The sequence below is a fragment of the Clarias gariepinus genome, chromosome 16, assembly GCF_024256425.1.
Source record: "Clarias gariepinus isolate MV-2021 ecotype Netherlands chromosome 16, CGAR_prim_01v2, whole genome shotgun sequence".
Taxonomy (NCBI): domain Eukaryota; kingdom Metazoa; phylum Chordata; class Actinopteri; order Siluriformes; family Clariidae; genus Clarias; species Clarias gariepinus.
The window spans coordinates 23,226,523-23,254,371 of NC_071115.1; the positions used below are offsets into that span (position 1 = coordinate 23,226,523).

General features: G+C 36.2%; 1 protein-coding gene across 2 annotated transcripts in view; it reads right to left on the bottom strand.

Moving 5' to 3' along the window:
* Positions 1-815: 815 nt before the first annotated feature.
* Positions 816-27,849, bottom strand: part of prkcbb (protein kinase C, beta b) — a 138,184-nt gene continuing 111,150 nt past the window's right edge. Inside the window, exon 17 of one of the 2 annotated variants that reach the window (XM_053514397.1) lies at positions 816-1,009. In XM_053514397.1, coding sequence (XP_053370372.1) covers positions 851-1,009 — 159 coding nt within the window. In that variant the 3' untranslated portion in view covers positions 816-850. Of the gene's footprint in view, positions 1,010-25,505; positions 26,318-27,849 lie in introns of those variants that run through there. The other variant, XM_053514396.1, reaches the window with a different exon arrangement.

The window sequence follows — 27,849 nt, forward strand, 5'->3', positions numbered from 1 at the left end:
TCTGTGCTTACTCTATTATCAGTCTCTGATGGTGCGTTGTGTTTATGAAACTTTTTTTATTTTGTCCTAGCTACGGAGTGTGTACTGTAAGTGCTCTTTTTTGTTTTGATGATGATGTGACAGCACAGGAGCTTTTTGTACGTATGGAATTAGAAACTACATTGAATTAAACATATGTCCATTTCTCTATAGCCTGTGTTTATATTCAGAAGAATTATTATTTTTAAAATCTTAAGAGAAGTATACTTAACCTGCAAGGTTTTAGATATCTTTAGAGATGTGCTGCATTTACTGATGATTTTTTACGCTAGCTCCCCACCTTCTGTACTTTTACAGTAAGCGTCAGAACTCTTAAAGTCATGAAGGGGTTAATGTTAGAATAATGTGCAGGGTTAGAGCATGGAGGAGGAATGGGGTGGTGAGGTAACTCTAGGAGTGTTAGAGTAATGGTCATTATAACATTAAAGGATGTGGGTAGATTGGTGAAGAGGTGTCAAGGATTTTAGGTAAGGTGTAGGATGGATGTTTGGATGATACAGCGAGGGCCAAGTTTGTTAGGTAAGGAGTAGGATGGATGTGGGGTCATTGCAAGAGGTTGTGGTCAGAATAAAAGCCAGGGTTAGCACTAATAGCTTCATCCATTAATTGCATAACTCAGCTCATAGTGTTACCATGAATTGGTGAAAAATTAGCAAGCTCTCAGAAACCTGAGTTTTTGCCATACAAAAGTGAAGAACTGTATTGCTATAAACTCCAGAGAGTTCACGGGCAGGTTCTGGGATGTGACATTGCTAAATCATGAACACTACAGGAGGGATAAACCCTTTGTAAGTTATTTCTAAGATCCTTTTCATGACTGAGATGGAGGGACATATTCTGGATTTGTGTATGAAAATCCAAGAAACTCGTCTTGATCCAGATTCATGATGAAGAGTTTATCAGTCGGTGTGAGCTCCGTTGGCATCTTCGTAAACTCACGATCAAAGTTGCATGTATCACGGCTGTTTTTCTGAAAGAAAACAAAAGGGAAATGCCTGGTTAATATTAAGAGAGCAAATATAAATCTTGTAGAACAAACAAAGACCATGAATGTAGGATGCATTTTCATCTTCCTTTATTCATCCTTAGTAACTGCTTGATCAGGGTGTTAGTTTAAATAAGACTACTAGTTTCTAAAAATGTATTGCACTTTAAATTAAAACCAATTGAGCCAAAAGTGACATGCATACTGCATACTTACTATGTTGGTGTTTCTATCCTTGAGGTTTTTTTTCAGTGTTTCCAAGACACAAGGGTATGCATTCGTTATAAATAAATAAATAAATAAATAAATATACTAAAAGCCACATTTTGGTTAAGGCCACACCCACTTAATGTTTACATCGAGGTTAAGATATAGATGGTTAGGGCAAATCTACCTTAGAGGGTAAGGGTTAAGTTCCTGGGTTACTCATTAGAAAATTGGCGGTTCAAGCCCCAGCTCCACCAAGCAAGGCCTTTAACCCTGCTCTACTGTATACGGGACGAATAAAGGCTTACGTCCTAACAGAGACTGGCTGTCTCGTGCCTCTTGATCACCATAAGCAGGTGTCCCTATAAACTAACATCACTTTTCTCCCTTTCAATCACCTCCCTTTAAAGACAATCCAATCCAATAATTAAAACAATTCTTTTACACTTGTAAATTTGCTCAACTACATCATGTAAATCTTTCCAATTTTCAAATCCTGCCTGAGTTGCCTTTATGTCTTTTCTCCATCAGAGGAGCACCATCTTAGCAGGATATCGGTCAAATTAAAATTCACAGAGATTTAAAGTAACAGCTGATGTGTAGTCAGGACTAATGATTTACTGTTCAGGAATTTTTTTTTAGCCAATTTCTAACAAGATAGAACTACAGAGACACAGAGCGGAACCCCCTGCAGATCTCTGCAGGAGGGTTTCCCTCCAAAGCTCTTATTACTATTTGTTTCCTTCTGCTGCTTAGGATCTGTGTACAGTATGACAGAGATGTAGAGAAACTCTGATCTAGTCCGAGAGCGAGAGAAAGACGGAGAAAGTTTCTTTGAAACTAACCCTTAATGTAAATCCATGAATAGAAGCAACTGAGCTGAAAGAGAGAGACAGACACCTACCCACACATATATAAGCTATGTGACACAAGGACATATAAACAAACTGAAAACACTTCACATGGGATATTCATAATCATGCTTTTGAATATGCTGGAAACTCAGCGAGACATTATTAATACTCGGATGAAGTGCAGGAACCATGCACTGAAGAATGAGATGTTGTACGGAGGAGCATTTTGAGCTCAGTGATTACAGTCAGTCCTACATGCTAGAGAGAGCCATCAAAGACAGGGCTGTTTTTAGATTAGCAAACTTGTTCTGTGATGTGCAGTTAAAAGTGTTCTGGTGGATTAATTTCAGTTTGATGCAAAACATAATTATTCATTTTGAGATTTTGAGTTACTGCCCTACAAACATCCTGCTACTCAAAGAACAAGTATAGTCATATAGTATTGTGTACAAATATAGCGCCGTATTCATAATTCAGTTAAATGTAATTTGATATGGAGGTGAGTCAAAAATTATCCGCACTCTGGTTATATTAAAGCTTCTGTTTTATCAGCGCTTTCCGTTTAGGGCTACTGTCTCCCCAGTCACTGCTGAGAGGTGTGAAGGTGTTACATCAGTTTATTTGTAACTGCGGTGCGAGGAAAAATTGGATGCCTCACTTGTGCTTTGCATGAAAGAAGAGCAGTGTGCAGTGATCATTTTTTTCTGGTCTGAGGGTGTACTGTACCTGGTGCTGAAACAACTCACAGAAGAGCATAAACGGAAGTGTTTGGATATCTGCAAACAAAAACTTTCTTAAAGAGAATCATTACTGGTAAGGAGACATGGATTCATCACTACAAGCCTGAGACATCAAAGTATGAAAGAAAAAAGTAAAAAGTCACCCATCAGCTGAAAAATACTCTTCCTGATGCAGCCCTCCCATTTTATCCAGACTTGGGGACCAGCACTGCACTGAGAAGTGTAAAATGTACAGTAGCAACTCACTACTGTACTCAAACCCAGATCTTTAGGTCCTCCTATTAACAACCTTGCACCTTACCCACCTGAGCCACCATCCCTCCTAGGTTACTCAATCATTGTTACTCTTATTTGTTTCTATTAGTTTTCTATGCTCTCATGCACATCACTTTACACGTCATATGGTCCATTTAACGTTATTTAAAATGAGAAACTTCACCAGTAAAATCTGATCGACCCCTTATGTTTCCTGATGACCCCTTATGACCAATCTGGTTCAGTTAAAAAGACTTTCATTAACTGAACCTGTTAAGAATTTTTAATCATCTTCTGACAAAATGTTCCTGCCTTTTAGATGGATCTATGCTTTTTCCGTAAATTTAAAGCATTTTTATAAACAATGATGGTGGTCAAAAGAAGGTATTCTGTTTTTTTTTTTTCCCAGAACCCAAATAATAATGGTGTTGACCTCAACAACATCATAAAGCAAGCAATCCACCTCAGATGACAACAAAAAACAAAACAGATTTCAATATGTAGTTATTTTTACCCACAAAGAATAAAATCACATTTGGAAACCAGGTAGTACAGTACATCTTTCCTACTTCCACAATAATTAAGAAACTAATCAGCAGCCAGGTGTAAGTAATAAAATGCACATGCTTGGTTAATCATCAAGATGTTTGACTATCTTGGAAAAAAACCTAACGTTTGGCAGATTGGTGTTCTGCAGCACTCAGGTGTGTGTGCGTGCGTGTGTGTGTGTGTGTGTGTGTGTGTGTGTGTGTCTAAATGATGCCAAGAAGAAAGGACATCAGCCATGACCTCTGAAGAAGCAATTGTTGCTGCTCATGAATCTGGAGAGGGTTATACCGACAAACTGAAATCCAGAAGGAAAAAAAGTATTGTTTACAAATGGAGAGCCATCAAGACATCTTTACATGAGTGGATGTCACAGCAAATTCAGTTCAAGGTCAGAGCATTTAATGCTCAGAGATGTAAGGGAAAACCAAAGAGCTACATTACGTGATCTACAGGCTTCTGTAAGAACATTAAATATTTACGCTCATGACAGCATAATCAGAAAAAGACTGAACACACATGGCATTCCTGGAAGGGTGGTTAGAAAGGGGAAAAGCCAATTCTTTCTTTCTTTCTTCCTTTCTCTAAATACATGGAGCTTAGCTTAGTTTTGCAAAATTGCATCTGAACAAACCACAAACGCACTGGTACAGTATTATTTGGATTGATTAGACCAAGCTGGAGCTGAGGTGATCATGCACAGCATCTCAGTGGCCAACAACCAAACACAGCATATCAGTAATCATTCCATACCAACTGTCAAGCCTGGTTGCTGGAGAGCTGGATAATGATTTGAGCTTGTTTTGCAGTGACAGGACCTGGGAAACTTGCAGTCACTGAGACAATGATGAATTCCACTTTATACCAGAATACTTGGACGTGAGATCATCTGTCCGGAAGCTTAAACTGAGCTCAAAATAGGTCATGTAACAGGGCATAAATACTAAATACTGTAGCTAAAGGAGAAGCAAAACACCTTCTGATGGAATGACCATGGATTTGGAAAGTCAATGTCCAAATCTCAACCTTGTTGCGATGCTGTGGTGTCATCTTAAGGTACTTGTGCATACTGTAATGAATGCCTGTAAATATTATTAAACCAAAGCAATGCTGTAAATACAGTAGAGGGTTAGAGTTTCTCCAAAATGATGTAATATTGGGAGAACCTTACGTTATTGTCACTACTATACGTTGTGGTTCCTGATTATAAGATGTATGTTTTTTCCACTTTGTTTCTGAATGTTGAACCTTTGAAAATCTGGTGAGTTTTTAAAAACTGCCTAAGATTATGTGTCTGTTTTGTCTGATTGTTGAGGACCACACAAATTCTATTTATGCCGTGCTAAATGAGAAAGCATCTGTGTATCGCCTATTCATCCACCATAAAACCAAGGCGACAATCCATTGTTCAACCGTGATTTTTTTGGTCGGATCGAATTTGCATGTTATGATGGTTCACATTCTTAATTACAAGTGACTTTTACCTGACTATTGTGGACGCAGCTGTCCTCTGAAACGACACATACGCACACATCAATATGTCTTTGCTTGCACCAAAAATGACAAAAATGGAAAACAAGCACTCACATTCCATTTTGTGTTACATCGCATACTGTGCAAGATAGCTTTATTATTATTATTATTATTATTATTATTATTATATTTAAGTAATTAATTAATTCTACACCCAGTAGTAACAGCAATGAAAGTGAAAAATGAACATCTGTGAGTTCTACACATGCATGAAAAATAAAATGATCATTATTATTATTAATAATAATAATAATAATAATAATCAGTTGCATCAGAAACTGTATGTGAATTAATAAAATGAATTCATTTAATGAAAGCTAGCATATTTCAAGCTTGCGTTTAAAAGATCAGTGAATTTTATTTGGCCAAGAAAAGCTTAATCTATAGAATGATTATTTTACATTAATAAAACAAAAGATCTTGTTTAAATTATTAATTTATTGGCACTGAGGTTTTTGCACCTCTTACATTTCTGAAATGTCTGAAAGTATTTACCCACCTCTGACTAGCATTAATGCAGCATTACAATTTTCTATAGCTTTTTCCCCTAAAACTTCTCAGCAACTCAGGTTGTTCATATAGTTTTGCCAGACCAAAGTGTAGTATTTTCTATAGTAAATGACTCTGCTTATGCAGCATTTATAGTACCTCTCACTGTCTACCGTGATCAATCACATTGTCTCTTGTGGCAGACAGTTGATTAGTTAAAGTTTGACAATGTGGATATGATGATTTTTGAAGCCTGGAAATAACACGCTTCCTCCTGCTGATGCCAAGACATAAAACAACAATAAAACAAAACAGTCTTGTGATTATTTTTGGACTAGCCAGGTAGTGATTTTTATATAGTATTTTTTATAATATACTTGTAACTTTTTTTGTCTTTGAAATGCATGATGGATTGTTTAGTTCTTTGAATGGTGGCTGATGTTAAACAATCTTCTATACAGTTTTTACTCAAATGGTGATGACAATGTAATAATACATTACTTCTTCAATTTATGTTGTTCTAAAGAAATATTCCTAATTTGTTTTTACCAATATGTCGTAATTCGTGCCAACCCGTCTTACTGCACAGACAAGACACAGACACAAAGGCACACACCCAGTCGTACACTACAGTAAAGGAAATTTGGAAAACTTTGACATCACTAACTTGACACCACAGGGATCAAATGTAAACTCAGATTTAAAGACAAAATACAGTAAAATGTTGCAGTAAAAATAATATAATAATATATTTTTTTACCTGCATAGTAATAATAAAATAGTGTCCTGGGCATTACTGTGAAATAAACTGCATGTGGTTTCTTGAAAGTTATATAATAATAATAATAATAATAATAATAATAATAATAATAATAATAATAACTGTACATTGTATTGACTTAATACTTTATATAATATTTTAAAATTATTATTATTATTATTATTATTATTATTATTATTATTATTATTACAGATAAAGGCATTATCAACAATATCAGTTAGATTATAAATGCCCTGGAAACTAAAATTTTTAAATACATTATTAAATTAAAAAAAAATCATTTTATTTAAAAAAATCATATTACTTTTAATTTATAATGTTAATAACAGAAAAAATCAGTTCTGTTAATGGCCAACCCAAAACCCATCCTGCTGACCTAGAGAAACTGATAAAAAGTAATTTTTTAAAAGTAATTAGTAAGATCTTTCTATTGAAAGAATACCTAGTTATTATACATCAGCACAAAAAACATGTTGGTGTATTACATGTTTAAGTTGGATGAACACATTCATATTTATTTAAAACTATTAAATCTGCCCTCTAAACAAGAATTGTACATCTTAAAATTTTTGCCTCCGTTAAAACACACTAATTATTAACAAGCAGACTTTGTTTAAAATATTACAGAGCATATATTTTGTGACAGTTGTAATGCCTGACTGCACATCTGAAATTCAGGCTAGGAGAAAATCTCATACATTATTTCTTACTGTATGTGTTTTAGAATAGAAGCGTTTAGCTGAAGAGAATTTCAGCTATGAGAAAGAAACAATTTTTCTGATCATTTATGATAAATGAGATGAAGGATCCCATCTAGGCTTTTTTTATTACAAGTAAATAAATATTACAATTTATTGTATTTGTCTTCTGTTCTGAATAGTTCTTCAGTGATGATCTATGAGATCTTGTAAAAGGAGAGACCCAGTTCTTATTGTACGCATTAACACCTACCTTGTTAGCTCTGCATCACTTTTTTTGTTCATTTTGACGAATCTAAACACTCCTCCCAAACTTGGTTACAGATCTTTTTTTCCCTGTTGGGTTGGATCAGTGGTAGTCTCATGAAGTGCTAGAACCAGATTTTTGTCACCCACTCAGTGCTGAGTGAAGATGACTCCCTGGTGAGAATGTATCAGATTACATTGCATGTGGTACAAACTGGCGGTAGTACATGTTAGCTGCTTCTTGCAAACATTTAGGGGATTCCTCCAATCTGCAGATATTCACCCTCTGCTAATTTAATTGATTTGCCTTCTCTGGTGTTGTCTCCCTGATGCATACGCATCAACCCTGTAAACGCATTGTTGGAAATACTATAAATATGTGGACAATCAAAGCCATGTGTAGGCCTTCCCCAAACTGTTGCCACATAGTTGGATGCACTTAATTGTCTAAAATGTTTTTCTCTTCTGTAGTATTAATAATTCCTTTCTTATCCCAAACTTGTTTCAGGATGACAGTGGCTTTGTCCAAAATAAGGTTTATAAACACTTGGTTTGCCAAGTTTGGAAAAAGGGGCCTGCACAGAGCCCTGACAATTGGGTGACTTGGTCAGTAAAGAATATCTTTTTATTTACTTTTGGTAACTTTCACTGTATGTTTTAGATCATTATCCATCCACGATATGAAGAACCATCCTATTTGGCTGAATCTAAGCATAGAGTCCACTGGAAGCCATACACATTCATGCTATAACACTGTCTCCACCATATTTGACAGATGATGTGGTATGCTTTTCTCTTCCTATCATTTCCGTACAAGTTAAACGAGAAAAAGAATCTGACACAAGGCAGCTTGGGTCTATGGATTCATATTGTTATAAAATAATATGTTATTAAAGAAAGCGAGACTAGGGATGGGAATTGATAAGATTTTTACGATTCCAATTCCATTTTCGATCCTGCTTAACGATTCGATTCTTTATCGATTCCCTTATCGATTCTCATTTGGAAGAAAAGGGACAAATTGTTGATTAGCATCACCAATGAAAAAATTTATTAAATAAAATAAATATTCTTCTGTAAAATTAACAAAATACAACTTTGTGGCAATTCTACAAGACTGTCCAACATTTTCTTATAGAAAAGAAGGAATTCACTTAACGTTAACCGTTACTAACAGCAAGTTTTACACAGCTAATATGATGGCAGTGTTTGTTAGTTAATTATTTACCTGCAGTTTTATTAGCCCAGGGTAATGCTAACGTTGTTGCTGCTGGGTTGAGAACTGTTAGTCCGGAGCGGTTTGCAAATTTCGCAAACGATTCCGAGGAATTGAAACACTGGGAACCGGTTCTCAACAAGAACCGGTTTTCGATTCTCATCCCTAAGCGAGACCAAACAATGTTTTTTTTCTATTTTTTAAAGGTCTAGTCTTTGTTTTCTCTGCACTTTTAGATTTCTGTTTCCAGAAATCCTCTGCTGTTGTAGCCCACATGCTTAAAAATTTTGAGTGTTTTGAGAAAGTTGCCAGCTCACCAAAGAGTGGTAACTTCAGTTACTGTAGCCTTGCTGTTAGCTTCAACCAGTTTAGTCATTCTCACATGACCTTTAATCTGCCACTAAACTACGATCTGATCGGTTGTTTATCTTTAAAGAGCAGATGGATTATGCAAAATTTACTTTTTAGGCATTCAGATGGGTCTCCAGTCTCCATGTAGTAACAAAAAAGAAGAAAATATTGATCCCTCGTGTGGCTGAACTGATCAGTGCTATATGGCTGTTCTGTGGTAGAGACTTGTATGAGAAGTGTGTAAATATTCTGACGTAAAGTGTTCCACAAGACAGGCAAACATTTTTAATACATTTTGACTTGGAAAACGAACAAGTCTTGGTTTACGAGTACCGAGTATCATGTATCATGCATGCGCTCCTTGTTTTGACGCCGAGCGTCACGTGATCAAAACTGAGCCAACGTTTTTTTCTCTTTTGTGCTGCGGAATTGTGGGTAATCGTCTCCCATGCTGGGTCTTAGTGCGCGTCTCTTACTGGTATAATCAACATTCGTGCACGCGTGTACTGTTTACTTCTAACACTGTAAACACGTGTGTGTGTGTTTGTGTGTGTGTGTGTGTGTGTGTGTGTGTAAAACATATTTTATTTTGTGTCTGTATGCGTGTGTGTACAGCGCGAATGTACTGTACTGTTTAATATAAACATACGTGTGTGCATGTGTAAAGCAAAAGAAAGTTTCATTAGAGAGGTTAAAAATCCATTTTCTCTCTCTGCTTAAGGATTAGCCTGCTCTTTGCCTGTTCTGTGTGTGCGCATGTCACTGGACACCGTGCCACACACACACACAAACACACACACACACACACACACACACACACACAGACCCCTCCTACTTTCGCCTTCACAGACACACACATTCTTTCCCTCTGCTACACAGAAACACTGCCCTGTCGCAATTCTTTTTAAAGGTAAAATGCAGGGTAATTTGTTAGAGTGTCGCTCAATTGGGTGTCATTAGAGAGATTTCTTGTTTATTTTTCTGATAAAACAGTGTGTGTGTTACTTAAACAAAAAAAGTGGAGGAAGGGTCTGTGTAGGACAAGAAGGGGGAGAGGGGAGCTTATGTAAGATTCACACACACACACACACACACACACACACACACATCTGTGCGCACAAACTTTCAAATCTGTCAAGATTTTTAAAACTTTTTTTTTAAAGGTAAAGTGCAGGTTGATTTTGTTTTATTTTTACTTAGTATTTTTTGCTAATTTCTTTTATGTATTTATTTTTGGGGGCTGTGGAACGAATAAGTTGAGTTTCCATTATTTCTTATGGGAAAATTTAATTTGGTTTACAAGTGTTTTGCAATACGAGCCCAATTCCGTGATGAACTATACTCGTAATCCAAGGTTCCACTGTAAATTGTTCAATAGATTTTGTAGAGAGATGTAAGATCTTGTAAAAGGAGTGACCCTGTTGTTAAAGATATGCCCAAATATCAGACCTTTAAATAACATAAAGACATTAATTTGTGAAATTTGATTCTGATTTAAATTACAACATTAACATAATTAAGGTTTTTAAGTAACACAACTGAAATAATTCTGTTTATTCACCCCAATAAAACTCTTCATCTCAATGTGAATCAACACATAAATTCTTATGGTAAATGAGCCGTAGGTGTGTGTGTGTGTGTGTGTGTGTGTGTCACAGCTGTGAAGTAGAAGTAAGAGATGGAGGGGATGGCACTAACATCTTGCACAACTTCATGCATCAAATTTACAAATACTAGGCATTTTTATTTGCTTTCCTGGCGGGTTAGTTTGACATGAGCAATGCTAAGGGGTTCAAGTGAATCTTTAATTTGTGCCTCCACTGAGGCGACAAGGTTTTGAGGATAAAGCCGAATTAGGAGCTGAAGAGCTGCAAATCTGTTCTCTGCTGATAAGCAGCAAAATTCAAAATGAATGAATTAATGAATCAGGAAGCTACAGCATGCACACACATACACACACACACACACACACACCACTCTCACACAAACACACACCCTGTAGATAAATAAGTTTAAAGACAGAACTGAATGAACATTCACTACCAGATTAGCTTTCCATTGCGTAACACTGTGAACTGTGAAGGATTAGCAGAAATATTTACAATCAACAGCTTTATAACAGTTGTTCCACGCTCATATGCATTATATGCTTTATCACTTCATCTTCATTGCCAGTCAAAAGTTTCTGAACACCCTACATTTTACATGACCTCGTTTTGAATACTCTGAAATAAAATATATTTAACCAAGAAATAGGTGGACGTGAATTAAGAAACTTTAATGAATCGAGAATTTTTTATCAATGGCCCTCTGGCAGGTTTAAACTAAAGAAAAATGCTAAATCATTGGCACATGAAACGCTTAGTGATTTTGAGTGATCCGTCTATAGGTTTATCTTCCGAATTTGCGTTTATTAATTTCAGGATCCTATCAGGATTTAAGAGTGAGAAGTTCTATGTTCATCTCTACTACAGCATTTGATTGATGTAAAAAGTGTTACATGTGATACTAGTTAGAAATGCCAACGGTTGCAATTACATTTTCATCACTATAAATAATATATATATATTTTTTAGCTCTTTTTCAATTATATTCATCTCATGGTGGCGAGATGCGATAGTATGTTTATTCTTATTGTGGAAAGTTTTTAACAAGTTTAGCTAATATGTTCTGAACCCATATAATGGTGTGTTTCAAATCACTGTCCTGCTGCATAACCCAAGTATGCTTGAACTTGAGGTCACAAACTGCTGGATGGACATTCTCCCTGAGGATTTTCTGGTTGAATGCAGAATTAATGGTTCCATCAGTTATGACAAGTCGTCCAGGTCCTTAAGCTACAAAGCATTCCCAGCCCATCAAACTACAACCACCATGTGTGACTGTTGGTATGGTGTTCTTTTTATGAATTCTATGTTTATTTTATGAACACTGGCCTTAGCTAAGGCAGGTGAGACCTGCGGTTCCTAAGATTTTTTTATGAGCTGCTGGATAAGTTGTCTTTGTGCTCCTGGAGAATTTTGGTAGGCTGGCCACTCCTGGGAAGGTTCACCACTGATCCAAGTTTTCTCTTGGAAGCCTTAGAAATGATTTTGTAAACCCTCTCCAGACTGATACATTTAAAATTGCTTTAAAATCTTTGAATGTGCTCGACTTTGTCGAACAGGTTATATTTAAGTAATTTCTTGATTCAACAGAGCAATTAAGTTTTTCACATAGGTCCAGTTAATAAATGAAAACATAACTTAAAAAATTATTTTGTATTTACTTGTGTTAACTTTGTGTAATAATAAAATTAGTTTGATGATATCAAATCATCATATAAGTGTGACTGATATGCAAAACATTCAGGGAGGGAGCGAATAGTTTTTTTATGCCAGTGGTGCTTTCTAAAAAATAAAAACATAATCTTCTTGCTTCTCTATAAACCTTGTCCATCTGTCAATAACCTTATGTATTTCCTCATTTTTTAGGCTGTGTTGTAAGCAACTCATGCACTGCTGTCTTCACTTCTTCATCAGAAGTGAATCTTGGGAGCTGCTTTCCGAGAACCAAACAGGTTAAGACATGATGGAGCAAGATCAGGATGTTTGAGTGTTGACAGTGTGGGCAGAAGTTTAACAGATGAAATAAAAGATCCCAACGTTCTTGGATAGCAGTCCTCTGCATTTAATCCGAAGTTTAGGATTCGGCTAATCACTGTTGATGTTTGAAATCTTTTCCCTGATAATGTTCCAATACTGGTCCTTGAGAATCCCCAAAAACTGTAAGCATCAAATTTTCTAGCTGATGGTTGACTGTTAAACATTTTTTTAGTCAGCAATTAAGGATGTTTTTTTGTTTCATACTTTGTCATATACTCTCAGGCTTGTAGTGATGAATCCATGTCTCGTCACCAGTAATGATTCTCTCGCAGAAACTTTCACCTTCCTTAGAGTACAGTACCAGTCCAAATTTCGTTGCAGATATCCAAAAACTTTCTCGGAACTGCGCACAAAGTCTTTGACAAATAACGGCACCAGGTACTGTACATCTTCAGACCACAAAAAATAAATAAATAAATAAATAAATCACTGCACACTGATCTTCCATGCAAATCACAAGTAGGAGTATTCATTTTTGCTCACACCGTCGTTACAAATGAATTGATGTAACGCATTCACACCTGCACAGCAGTGACTGGGGACACAGTAGCCTTGAACGTAAAGCACTGATAAAACAGTGCAGCCAACTGATGTTTTAATATAACCGGTGGTGGATAATTTTTTGACTCATCTTATATTATGTGTTTTATACATTATATATATTTTATATTATGCATTATATTTTTTTATGCAAAGAAATAGCTATACAACAATTAAAATTTAATATGAAGTCGTTTATTCTTCAAAACCTGCTGGATCCAGCTGGGCATAGAGTCAAAACGACATCTGCAGTACTTTGGTGTCACTTGCTTAATCCATGCCTGCTTGATTGCTTCCTGAAGTAAGTTGTACTTCACTTGAAAATGCCTAGTTTCAATCATTGTGCAGAGATGGACACCCCGACTTCAGAATGTAATAGTCCTGCCACATATTTGTTCCATACGTTAATTAAAACCAGCTGATTCTAAATTCTAACTCTTCAGCCAGATACAGTATTGAAGAACTAATTACTGTAATCACATCATGCATTTAGTGCATGGGGGAACTATAATACATGACATATGTTGTACTGTATGTTGTCTTAAAGCTTTTGTCCAGCACTGCATATGTTGCATTTGTTTTTTTTTTTGTAAAATACATTAAAAAAAGATAAAAAAAAACACCCTCACTTTGATTCTAATTATTTTAAGTTATGCTAAATTGTCTTATAGTTAATAATTCATGCATTCATTCCATTAATTTAAGGTGTTCTAAAATGAGTTATGCATTAATAAACTACAGACATATTAATATAGTAGCAACCTTTTTGTCTTCAACATTAGCAACGTCGGTGAACTTGTTTAGCAGCTTCTGCATTTATGGGCAGAAGGAATGGTATTTTTTTTGTCACAGAACTATTAAACAGCATTTATATCTAGTTGTTACTAGCAGTATTCCCTTAGATGGCTAATTAGGAAGCTGGCTTTTATTTTTTTCTCAGCAATTAATTTTCCTCAGAAACTAACCTGATTAGTGGTGTTTGTCTTTTCACTTGTATTATCTTTCAGACATGTTGTTATTTTTCCCTTTTTTGTCGGGGATGGGCGGGGACAATTTACTACTCAAAAAATTCATGCAAAACTGGCTAGACATAATTTAATTAATTTTTGGCAGTATTTGAGCGTTTGCCTGGAGTTTACCCAGCGCCATAAATTAATACAAAAATTTGAGTAGAAGTGCAGTTATGAGCAGTTATGTGCCAGATTATAGACAGAGTATGAAACAACTGTGATGCACCTACAAGCTGCCAAAATCTTTAAAAAACAGAAACGAATGCATGACATAGCATGGCTCATTCGGAAAAAAGGAAAAGTACAATCTAAAAACTGAAATTCCAAAGATGAATGGACAGATTAATGTATGTTTATTCTTTATGCAAAAAGTCGGCACGGATTTCCCACCTGCCCCCAAAAATATCTATTACAACATCATTTTATAACATAAAACTGTCTGGACAGAATGTTTTGAAACTTTTGCAGTACTGTACTTACTGTAGATGTCTGCCTGCATCATAAGTAAAAGCAAAATGTTTGATAAAAGGGATGTTATGAACAGTTACAGTATGTGCTAGATTTAATAATCTACTTTAAAATAAGCTACTAATAAGCTACTTCCTCAATGTAAGCGAACACCAGCACCAAAAGATATAAATTATTATAAATTATTATAAAAGTTAGGCTGAATATTCTTTACTGGGATTAGTTAATATTTTTATCAATAAAATAAAAGCGCTGAACTGGTAAACAGTAGGCGAATTTTAAAGCACTGGAGTCATTTTAAGACAAAACTTAATCTCTATCTGAGCAAATTTTTGTGATTTTTCACCTGTCATTCACTCCCTGATTACCCTATAGGGAGTGTATTTGGCTGACGATGATAGAAGTGCAACAAGGCATACGATACTCAACCTTACAAAATGTTAATTCTTTACTTAGGTGAAGAGTTTTGCTGTACAGAAAGACAGGCAGACATGTACATGGGCTTTGACCTACAATAATAATATCAGTGATACCAACAAAGCTGATCAGCTTATTTTTAGCTTTAACCCTTTTAGCTATTTCTAACAACTCTTTTCCCATCATTGATGAGTACTTACTGTAAGTTAGTATTGCATAAGAAGATAAAAAACTATAATATCTTTGGTTTATATAGGGTTTATAGAGGGTTAATAGAGGGTTTGGGGATAAGAAAGAACCAGTGTTTTAATTACTTCATTAACCATTATTATTACAGTTATCTGGAACATATTAGATATGACACTACATAATAGACTTATTTTTTTGCTGTTTTTCTTTTTAAATTTATATTTTATGGAACATTAATGAACTCAACTCATTTAGCTGCTCAGAAAGCGAGGGTGTTGCATCATTCAAGCAAGAATACTCAGATGAGACGAGAGAGTAGATGAAAGACTTCCTGCTAATGTGAGAAAGGGGAAAAGGGTGCAGCTTCCAATGGGCCACTTAATGAGAATTCAAATAACATACACCAGTCATTCCAGATTGGCTTATTCAGCATTTTTAATGGATACTTTTGAGTGATACTTCTTTTATCTGTCAATGTTAAAATCCTACACAAAACATATAAAAGGTTGGCGGGAATATAAATAATTGTGTTTTATTTAAATTTCTTTAACAAGTTAACACAGGTCTCAGAGCTCCCTCAAAGTGTACATTAATGCGTTAGCTAAAATTCCATTTACATTTAGGCATTTGGCAGACGCTCTTATCCAGAGCGACTTACATTTTTATCTCATTATATATCTGAGCAGTTGAGGGTTAAGGGCCTTGCTCAAGGGCCCAACAGTGGAAACTTGGTGGTTGTGGGGTTTGAACCTGGGATTTTCCGAACCGTAGTCCAATGCCTTAACCACTTATTCCCCTCATCTTTCATTTCCCTCTTTTTTATACCTCAAACCACATCCGTTTCACTCCTCCTGCAAAAGCGACAATTCAGTGTCTATGTAATTGAGCTACTGCTGAGCCACGACCCACCTGAGAAGTTCAGAGCATAACAATAAGCCAGGGAAGGTTGTCTTCTTACAATATGAGGTCACATTAGGGGGGAAATCTAATCGGCTTTTTTAAACTTCAGACAATAGAAAATAGAAAAAGGACAACAAGCAGGGAATGATTTTCTCGCTCTAATTTTTATATTTGTACAGTACACACACTGGATACCCATCTGAAAGTCTAAAAATGACTGGAAAGGCAATTGTGTATAATAGCTCTCATTTAATCCCCTCTAATCTTCATTTTCAGTACTTACTGGATAAATAAACTTCTTAAAGTGGAGATTTGGTGAATTATCTCATTGAAGCCAAATCACATTAAAATCAAATAGTCCATAACACTCAGTTAATTAGCTGAAAGCTTAGGCAAAACATGTGTTATGAAGCATTTGTTATGTTTATATCAGACTAGTTTGTGGGCACAAGGCACTGTCTATTTCATCAAACCCTCACTGACTCACTTTTTCGAGCTATAAGCCGGTCTCCTGGGTTAGGTACAGTATGTAATATGCAATCTATTTTTTCTGTCATCTGACCTTTCTGTGAACCAAGCCAGTTCATGATCTGGCTATTAGATGTAGTCAGTCCAGAGCCGATGCTTATTTTAACACATAACACAAAGTCTACAGTTTAGACCACCGGGAACAGCAACAGTTTTGCTTTAAAGAACAGCTGATTATAAAGATGTTGTCTTTATAGCGATATCGTGTGTGTATACTTGGATTAGGAATGTAAAGTTTGGGTTAAAAATTAATTCAGAGGTTGTCATTGTTTGTGGGGGTTTTAGTGTGGGTTTAGTATTTGTGGCGCAGGAGTTGGTTGACTCATCAACAAATTGCTATAATTTCTAAGAGAGTGAGCATGTGACCTTAGGCAAGTCCAAGCTCGGACCTGCAGGTCAAAAGTTTATACACAGGATTTGTCACAGCCATGATTGACCCTCTGTGCTCATTTAACCCATTTAACATTTGGCTATATATTCTGTATAAGGACTTTAGAAGAAATATCGCAATTTAATTTTATTATTATTATTAAATCTTAAAACTAAGCTAACAGCCTGTATCAAAGTGTGTGCTAACAATTAAATGCTGACGTACAATATAAAGTATTAAGGGATTATTAGCATGTATTTCATAAATAAACAATACAGTACCTGTCTGGATTGAATAAAACACAACAGGGCAATCTGTGATAGGTAAATAATCAACAATTGGATGTTAAAATCCATGTATTATTCATTTACTAAAATGCAAAAAAAAAGAGAAAACCATTTGTTTTTAAAACCAAATGAAATGCATTCTATCATCCTTTCCATTTTCAGCAGTGTTAATGCCACATGTTTAAAAGCCACACCACTGAATGCCTGTGTAACTAATTAAACCTGCTTTCAGGTTGGTTTAAGTGTAGTTCCATAGGGTTACATTTTTGGCTGCCTTATATGGGATGGAAATCTTCATTCTCTTTCAGTTTATAATAATAATAATAATAATAATAATAATAATAATAATAATAATAATAATAATAAATACCAAATTTAACACAACTGACCCAATAAAAACAACAATAAATGAATTATACACAGATTTGTTGATGGATTTTCTATGTTTTCAATAACACTACAGTACACCATACAGTAGTTTGTTGTATTTCTACAGGGGATTTTAAAAGTTCACATTCCCCTGTTAGGTTTTTGTGATTCTGCTAAATTCTGTGTTTCTGTAAACGCCAAATAAAAATCAACAGACGGGATCTAATTGCTCAAAGGTATCAGTCAGGAGAAGGGTACAAAATAATTCCCAAAGCATTAGATGTACCATGGAACACCATAAGGGTCATCATTAAAAGATGACAAATTATGGCACCACAGTGCTATTACCAAGAACAGGAATTGATGAAAGGACAGGAAGAAAACTTATCAAATAGACTGTCTAGAGACCTGCAGCAAAACTAAAGCTACAGGAATATCTGTCCAGGACTGGTCACTCTCCCTATATGACAACAGTCTCTACAAATGAGTGGGTATGCATACACTCACTACCAGTCATAATTTCGACACATCTAATTTAATGTTTGTTTGCTTTGTGATTTATTTTTACATTCTAGAACAATCCTGGCTAATTCAAAGCTGTAAAATAACACATACGGCAGCGGGTAATTACTGTAAGTAACAACTAAAACAGTCAGTTATTTTAAGACACGAAAGTCAGCTGTTCTGGAACCGTTCTTGCAAAAACAGGATTGTGTCAAGTGCATTTAAAAAAAACACCAACCACCATGATGAAACTGGCTCTCATGAAGACAATCCTAGGAAAGCAAAACCAAAACTTACCTCTGCTGCAGAAGAGAAGTTCCTTTAGAGATACCAGCCTCAAAAATATTCAATTAACAAACTGCACCTCAGGTTAGAGCCGTTATGAATATATCAATATCATCTCAATATCATCTGTTCAAAGGAGATTATTGTATAATTTGGATGCATTTTTTACAATGTAGAAAAAAAATCAGGAAAGATCATTTAATTAAAAGGTGTGTCAAAACTTTTGACTGGTACAGTAGTTTATATAAGAACCTGTTAGAATCACTTAATCATAAACTGTAAGCACAGAGTACAGTTTGGTTATTTGCATATATACATATTTTATTTGTCCTGTAGAAATCTAGCTATGTCATTTCTTTCTCCAGCTAGGCTTAGCAGCTTATTTTATTGTACAAAATATCAGGCATTCATAATGTTGAACTGATTTTAGAAAACCAAACTTGTTTAGACTGTGGAAAATTTGAATAGGAAAATAAAAAAGAGAATAATTTAAATATTCAAAGGAAGCAAAAAGGTCCGTTTAGTTGTCTCAATAAAATAAATAAATCTTTTAGTTTATTCTGTGTAATTTCCTGTTTATAATGAGCTGTTAATGTAAGATTACAGTATACACTGTCCAGCCCCCCAAAAAGTTGCACTTTGTAATATTTTATTGGGCAACCTTTTGCTTTGATTACGGCTCTGGCATAGTTTCTTATGCAATGTCACACCATTTATTTTACATCCAGATTTCCCTCCAAGATCTTGTATTGATGAAGAAAGAATCGAACCGCTGTGTAAAGTCTTCTCCAACACATCCCAAAGATTCTCAGTGGTGTTAACGCCTGTGCAATCCATTTGTAAAAATAATGTCTTGTGCTTCCTGAAACACTCCTTCACAATTTAAGCCTGATGGATCCTTGCATTGTCATATTATATGCCCATGCTATCAGAAGAAAAAATCCTTTGATGGAAAAACCTATTCATTCAGTATATTCAGGAAGTCAGCTGACTTAGCTGAACCTAGCTGTGACCAAAAGTAGCAACCCCAGATCATAACACTACCTTCAGAGGCTTGTACGGTACGCAATAGACATAATAGGTGCATCACATCATCCGCTTCTCTTCTTACCCTGATGCCCCATAACTCTGGAACAGAGTAAATCTGGACTCATCAGATCACATGACCTTTTTTTAAAGCTCCAGTCCATTCTTCATGCTCTCTCAAATTGGCGCCTATTTTTCTGATTAGCCTCACTGATAATTGTTTTTCTTAAGGCTACAAAGCTGTTTAGTCTCAAGTTCTCTTCACATTGTGCATGTAAAAATGCTCTTCTTAGAAAATCTCCTTAGATGTTTTCTTTGCTTGATGCAGGCCAATAATTTGACGCCTCTAAAACAGAGTAAGATCATTGCCACGACCTCAGGACCTGTTCTCTGACATGGTTGTTTAAGAAATGAGAAGCTACTCAATGCATCATTTAGGGTTGAATAACCTGTTGCCCACTGAACTATATTAATCAGTGCAGTAATTATCTAATGTAAGGATTTTTATTTTGATATGCCTTTTTCTGAACTCTATTTCCCAGCTTGCACTTCACCACAGTCACGTTTGTCTTACTGTTGGGTTTTGTTTGTTGTATGGCCTAAAGAGAACTTTGTACATGAGATTCTCTTGCAGTCTAACAGGTCTGGAACATTTTTGCAAGAAGTAATAACGAGATCTGAATTCTATATATTATATACTGTACACTTACCTAAAGGATTATTAGGAACACCTGTTCAATTTCTCATTAATGCAATTATCTAATCAACCAATCACATGGCAGTTGCTTCAATGCATTTAGGGGTGTGGTCTTGGTCAAGACAATCTCCTGAACTCCAAACTGAATGTCAGAATGGAAAAGAAAGGTGATTTAAGCAATTTTGAGCGTGGCATGGTTGTTGGTGCCAGACAGGCCGGTCTGAGTATTTCACAATCTGCTCAGTTACTGAGATTTTCACGCACAACCATTTCTAGGGTTTACAAAGAATGGTGTGAAAAGGGAAAAACATCCAGTATGCGGCAGTCCTGTGGGCGAAAATGCCTCGTTGATGCTAGAGGTCAGAGGAGAATGGGCCGACTGATTCAAACTGATAAAAGAGCAACTTTGACTGAAATAACCACTCGTTACAACCGAGGTATGCATCAAAGCATTTGTAAAGCCACAACACACACAACCTTGAGGCGGATGGGCTACAACAGCAGAAGACCCCACTGGGTACCACTCATTTCCACTACAAATAGGAAAAAGAGGCTACAATTTGCACGAGCTCACCAAAATTGGACAGTTGAAGACTCTGATGAGTCTGGATTTCTGTTGAGACATTCAAATGGTAGAGTCAGAATTTGGCGTACACAGAATGAAAACATGAATCCATCATGCCTTGTTCCCACTGTGCAGGCTGGTGGTGGTGGTGTAATGGTGTGGGGGATGTTTTCTTGGCACACTTTAGGCCCCTTAGTGCCAATTGGTCATAGTTTACAGTAAATGCCACAGGCTACCTGAGCATTGTTTCTGACCATGTACATTCCTTTATGACCACCATGTACCCATCCTCTGATGGCTACTTCCAGGAGGATAATGCACCATGTCACAAAGCTCGAATCATTTCAAATTGGTTTCTTGAACATGACAATGAGTTACTGTACTAAAATGGCCCCCACAGTCACCAGATCTCAACCCAATAGAGCATCTTTGGGATGTGGTGGAACGGGAGCTTCGTGCCCTGGATGTGTATCCCACAAATCTCCATCAACTGCAGGATGCTATCCTATCAATATGGGCCAACATTTCTAAAGAATGCCTTTAGCATTGTTGAATCAATGCCACGTAGAATTAGGGCAGTTCTGAAGGCGAAAGGGGGTCAAACACTGTATTAGTATGGTGTTCATGATAATCCTTTAGGTGAGTGTACACTGCTCTTAAAAAAGTCTCATCTGTGATTTTTTTTCTTTTATTTTTATACTATCACACTTAAGCTCGATTCGGACGGGACTAGTTTTACAGGGGGTTGTTAGAGAAATTTGTTTTACAGACGTACTTTGTGATTTTAATCTCGTCTGAATCTGCCATGTCTGTCTTTCTCTCACACAACCTCTGTAATTATTCCAGAGCAAATTACCTACTGTTTTTCAGCAAACTCGGAGGTCCTCTGAGAAATCTAATCTCGTTCGAATGCGAATGTCTGTGATTGCCAAATTTATTTTTTTCCAAAACGCGTTTTCTTTTGTATTTTGGTCAACGTGAACTACTGTACTATCTCTAGCATGCCGGTATTCAAGTTTGCGCACCAATAATGGTTGTAGATGTGGACATGTGATCTTGTGCAACGCCACATGTAAAACACAGACACTTCTACCTCCGTGATAAACACGGAGATGTTAGTCCCGTCTGAATGCGTACATGAAATGACAGACGTCATCTGAAAAAAATTCAAACTCAAACGTCGTTTGGAAACCTAGTCCCGTCCGAATAGGTCTTTAGATGATTAAGATCATCAAACTAATTTTATATTACACAAAGATGATTTCATTTATTGATGAAAAAACCTACCTTGCCCTGTGTGAAAAAGTAATTGCCTCCCTTGATGCAGTAAATCATAAATTAACTTTTGGAAAGCTGAGTTAAATTTTACTTGCCAGACCTGTTGAATCAAATCACTTAAATAGAACCTATTGTGAGAAAAAAAAGCAACATGATGTAAAGAAATTCAGGAACAGATGAACAAATTAATTGACATGTTTTAGCCAGAAATATATATTTTTTAATGATCTCAATCATTTAATGTGACAAGTATGCAAACAACAACAAAACAAAGACAAAAAAATCAGAAAGGGGCAAATACTTTTTCACAGCACTGAAAATATACAGTATATATGTGGCATTTGGCAGACAACTTTAATCAAAGCAACATTTTTTATCTCATTATAAAGCTGCATACTGTGATGGCACTGAGCTACCCTTGCTATGTTTTTTTTTTTTGATTGGTTGGTTGTTTTATGACAATTTTTACATCGCAACAAAGCTGCCACTTTAACAGGGTTGCATACAGTAAATGTTTTTTTTATTCACTGTGTTTCAGTGAATAAACACAGTTTGGTACAATTTGAATAATTTCCAACTTTTTATCCAATGTCTCTTTACCGATAACTTCATCCTATAAATGATGCTAAATATTACAGCTGGGTGATATAACCTCAAACCACTATCATGATTAATTGAACATGTTGCCTCGATTATGATTAATGACCTTTTTTTTTGTCCTAATAGTTCACTGACAAGTTAGTTCTGTGAATATGCTCAGCTATTAAAGCTGGGATATTACATTCTTGGCAATAGTAAAAGTACAATAGTAGGAAATGGCATGTCTTTCCATCATCTTAAGTCCTTTTTTTTATATTGTTGCGTGTCAGTCTCTCTTAATTTTTCGAGCAAGGCACTGTTTTGTGTGTGTGTGTGCCCGAAGTGTTGAAACACATTGATGGTACAGTATTACCTTTAGTCACTGATACAGTTTTTTCCATAGTGTTTATTCTTGACTTCTTTCTTGTTTGTATGTGTCAAACGACAAACAAGACATTTTTCCTTAGTACAAGTTGCTGCTTCCATGTTGCATACTGGACGGGATGGAGTCAAGTGTTTTTAAGTGGACAGTACATGAACACACACAGCGGAGAAAGTATTAACAGAATTTAATAAAATAGGCAAGTTTATATTGGTTAGAGCTTCTGAATGTCATGTTTTGATTAATTTTCTATAAATTTCTCAATCCTACTAAATATGTCTTTGTTGAAAAACTACCCACTTTTTAAAATCTGTTTATTACCAGCTATAGATGACGTTGCACATCTGCCATAGGAGCTTCCGTCAATGAAATGTTACTACAGAAATGCTAGCATACATTACTATAAACCCAGGATCCGAATGACAGACACTCTGTCACTACTGTCAGAGCTGCTGTTGTGAAAATAATTAACACCTTCTGACAAATGAGGTTCGTTTCAAAATTCATCAGAGCTGTGATATAATGAATACTAATTGATATCTTGCTGGATGGAGAATTGTCATCTGAACAAACTGTTTGTGAAGAAATAATAAAAAAAAGAGTTCTTGCTAGAAAACTGGAAGATCAGGCTCTGATGTAGATAAGCCATTAGTCATCTGTGGGAGGAAGCGGCCTCTGGTGAACATGTTAAACATCTCTAAAAGATAAAAGTCAGTGAAATCCTGTCTTATGGAAGCCTGAGAGCAAGAGAGCTGGTGCAATCGAGCGAGAAAAGTGTGTGAAAAATGCATCATAGCCTACCCAGGGAAAGCTGTTTATGGTTACATTTACGTTTATGTAAGTGCCATAAAATTTTACTTTTTGCCCGTGAGAACACAATTATTCGATCATTTCTAAATAAGAGACCGATGTCTGGCCATGTGAATATCATGATAATGCTTTAATCCTAAAGGGGACTTTGGTAATCTCTAGTGGATAGACTATATGATGATTTGGGCAAAAATATGTGGACACCCGATATCACCCCTGTACATGCAGTATATGTTAAACTGCCCATTCCAGATTTAATCCTCTTTTCATGTTATAATTATCGTTTCACTAGATTTTACACCATGGCTGTGTGGATTTTGCTCTTTCAGCCACAAGGATGTTATAGAGTAGCAATCAGGCACTGGTGATGGATGAGGAGGCCTGCAGTGCAATCGGTGTTCCAATTCATACCATAATTGTTCAGTGGGGTTGAGGTCAGGGCTTTGTGCAGGACACTTCAGTTCTTTCATACCCACCCTGGTGACCAATGTCTTCAAAGATGGCGCTTTGTGCACAGGAGCACTGTTAGGCTTGAACAATTTTAGGCATATTACTTCCAGTGAAGGGAAATTGTAATTCTATATGTGCATACAAAGCAATGTACACAGCTGTGTACTGTAATTCTGATATTGTGACACCTGTTTGAGGAAGAACCATGTAAAGTGTTCATAAACATTAGGCCATGAAGTGGATTTTATCTGTTTATCGATTCAGTTGAGGCGTTACAAGTGTATGTGTGGAGTTCCCATGTTTTCTCCATGTTTCATGGCTTTTCTTCCACAATCCAAAGACATGCAACGTATTCTAATTGGTGTTTCCAAATTGCCCTAAGTGTTTGTGAGTGTGTGTGCTTGTTTACTCTGTGATGGACTGGCACCACATCCAGCATGTACCCTGCCTCGTGCCCTGAGTCCCCTGGGATAGCACTCCCATGATAAATGGTGTAGAGAATGAGTGAGTGAGTGAGTGTGTGAGTGTTTCTGTTTATAAACCATTTTGTTTTGTAATAAATCATTAAAACAAAGATTCTTTTTGAAGAACACAACAAAATCACAACAGGAAGAACATGTAACAAAAGCTGAGCAGGAAAGCGGGGAAATAATAACCAATCCTTCCTTTTATTTTTTGCAGAAATAAGAAATCACAGCTCTTCTTTTGCCTTTCTTTTGACTCACTTCCAAGGTTGTCAATTTTTTTAGGGTGACTTTTATCTACGTAGGTGAACTTGGCAAGGCAAAATGACACTTTGCTGAAAGTAAATTCCTTTGTGTCCATGTCCTTTCAAACAGATTACATTTGTAATGCCAACCTCGACAAAGGGGACACTTTTGTCTCTTAAGCATGCCTTTTTGATTTATTATATTTTAAGTAAGAGCTAAGGATATTTTGTATAAAGCAGAAATACTAATCATCTACTCATCACTGTAGAGCCTATGTGTCTATGATATACTCAGGATGCAATCATAGCAGAATGCATGCTGTCCGTGGAGGTTATGCATTCAAATAATAATTCAGACATGCAAAATAAAAAGTCAGTGGCATCACACTAATGAATCACATTCACAGATGATGTAAAAGACATGCAATGAGCTGTTTGGTCAATTTCCATCCAAATGTTTATGCAATCCTAGTTTTCATTGGCCCTTCGACTAAAAATCTGACTTTCCGTATTGCATGTATTTTTTTCTGTCTTTCTAAATGCATGTATTTTTGTTTGTTATCTTTTCGCATCCTACCTACATTTCTACCTCTCTTGTGGCTTAACTTTTTGCTTCCTATTTTTGCTCAGTCCTTCTGTTTTAAACTTCCTGTTTATCATTTTTGTACTGTTTCTTCCTTTTCTTCTCCTCTTCTTTACTTTCTCCTTTCCATGTTCGAGTTTCCTTACTGGCTAATTCCCCGGCATTATAAACAGATGGATGGAAGCACACACTGCTGTGTGGCTGCAGGAAGTCACTCATGCATCTTGGAGGAGGTGGAGAAATCCTGGTGGAAGTGTATAACTAGGAAAAACTGGAGCATTCCTAGAGGAAGTGGAAATCTCCTGTACTGATGTTCTATCTGCTGCCCACATGTATTTTAGTAAATAAAATCTGAATTGTTAAATTACCTAGCTATCACAGCGAAGTTCTACATGCATCTAAGTATATATGTATATATATATAAGTTACAGCCAAGTAGTCTGCAGGGAGCATGTTTTGCATGCATCTGATTATCTAATAGTCATTATCTATGTTCATAAGCACTTCAGCCAAGTGGCCGGTAGGGAGGGAGCAGGACGTGCACCAGCAGAAGCAAGAAATGATTGGCTTGTATGACAGGATGTTGGGGGCATGGGGAGGGTAGAGTTCATTAAACAGCTAATATTAATTAGCTTTGAGCTCCTGCGCTAGGAAACTCAGAGTTTATGAAGGAGAAACCCTCGAACTCGTCCTGGTCGAGGTTCATGATGACTTCCTGGTCGGGCGGAGTGAGCACCGGAGGGTGACGTGTGAAAAAGCGATCGAAATTCTCCGCCTCTCGGCCACACTGCAAAAAGGAAGAACACAAAAAAAGAAACCGAGTGATGGATGGAGGGAGGAGAGGACAACAGAATCATGGAGGACAAATAAAAGTATGACTGATGATCACCATCTGCACAATGAAGTGATGGAAAGTGTGAATGAGACATGTGCCGATCTTTCAACATGAATAATGACAGATTTTATTTCAAAAGAGCCAGCCCAGGTAGGCAGTTTTTGGAGCTGTGTTGTCATGTGCCGACGACTGAACCAGCACGACCATGATGCTGCTTATTTCTATAAACCATTACACATTTTAAAGTTTATTAATTGAGAATTACATTTCTAAGACTGTTTAGACGCAAAATTATTTAAAACGTTCAAACTGTTCAGGTACTGTCATGAGATAATAATGAATTTTCATGAATACTATATTTCATTTGTAAAAGTGGTTTATAAATAAAATACGAGGGGTGTTCAAATCAAACCGGGGCTTGTTATTGACTTGTGAATGAAGGCATAAAACTGAGTGAATTTTACAGACGTCAAGTATAGTACGATGATGAGACACTTAGTCGCAGTAAAATATTTGAACGGTTCAAGTGTTTTAAAGAAGTCTGTACGTCCATCGATGTCCATCTCAGGAGATGTCGCCTAAAGCCCACCCATTCCCATTATTATTTAGCGAGGTTAACATTCAATCCTACAGAGAAATAAACTCTTATAACTGTGTTCTGTTATTCTGCACAATAAAAAGTCCCGGTTTTACTTGAATGCCCCTTGTAGTTTATATCCAATTTCATAATCAATGGCCAATATTAGAGCAACTCGTACAATATAACCAGGTTTGCCACATTTAAAATTCAATTATCATTTGTTCAATTATATTATTTGTTTAGTAGTTTCTAGTACCACATGTGGGATATATGTTTGTTTTTGCTTATTTCTGCTTTTTGACTGTTTTTACTGTCCACATTTATGTCAAGGTCTACAGTTTGATCCTCCAGCATTTTTATCTAATCTTTAATGCTAATAGCAAGAATTTCTTATCTAACAGCACTATTTAAAATGAATTGAACATTTATACCTTATATTCATCCTCTATTTCAATGCCCTTTTCTTTACAGGTAAAATGGGAGTTGGAGTTGGACTACCCTTTAAAGGACACAATACAGTTTGGCAACCCAGTTTTTAAAGGATATATGAATTGAAACTGCACTGTGTACATGACATGCATACGAGAAACATTCATATGCAGGTGAAGGTCAAGAGCTTCAGTTCTACTATTGGGTAATATGATTTCAGGGACTTGTGACTGTGAGACGGTTGTTGGTTCCAGACGGGCTGATTCAAGTATTTTTGAACCTTGACAAAGCCAAACCTTTCTTAATTGTCATAGCATTTTAAGGTCCCCCTATCACTCCAAGGCCTCTGTAATCATCCGTATTTACCCCTCCTTTGCGACACCCCTGCTCGTGACATTCACGAAATGTTTCTGAGGGGAAAAAAAAGACCCTTATTTGGTGCTCGGATCCTCCTATGGATATTTAAGATGCTATT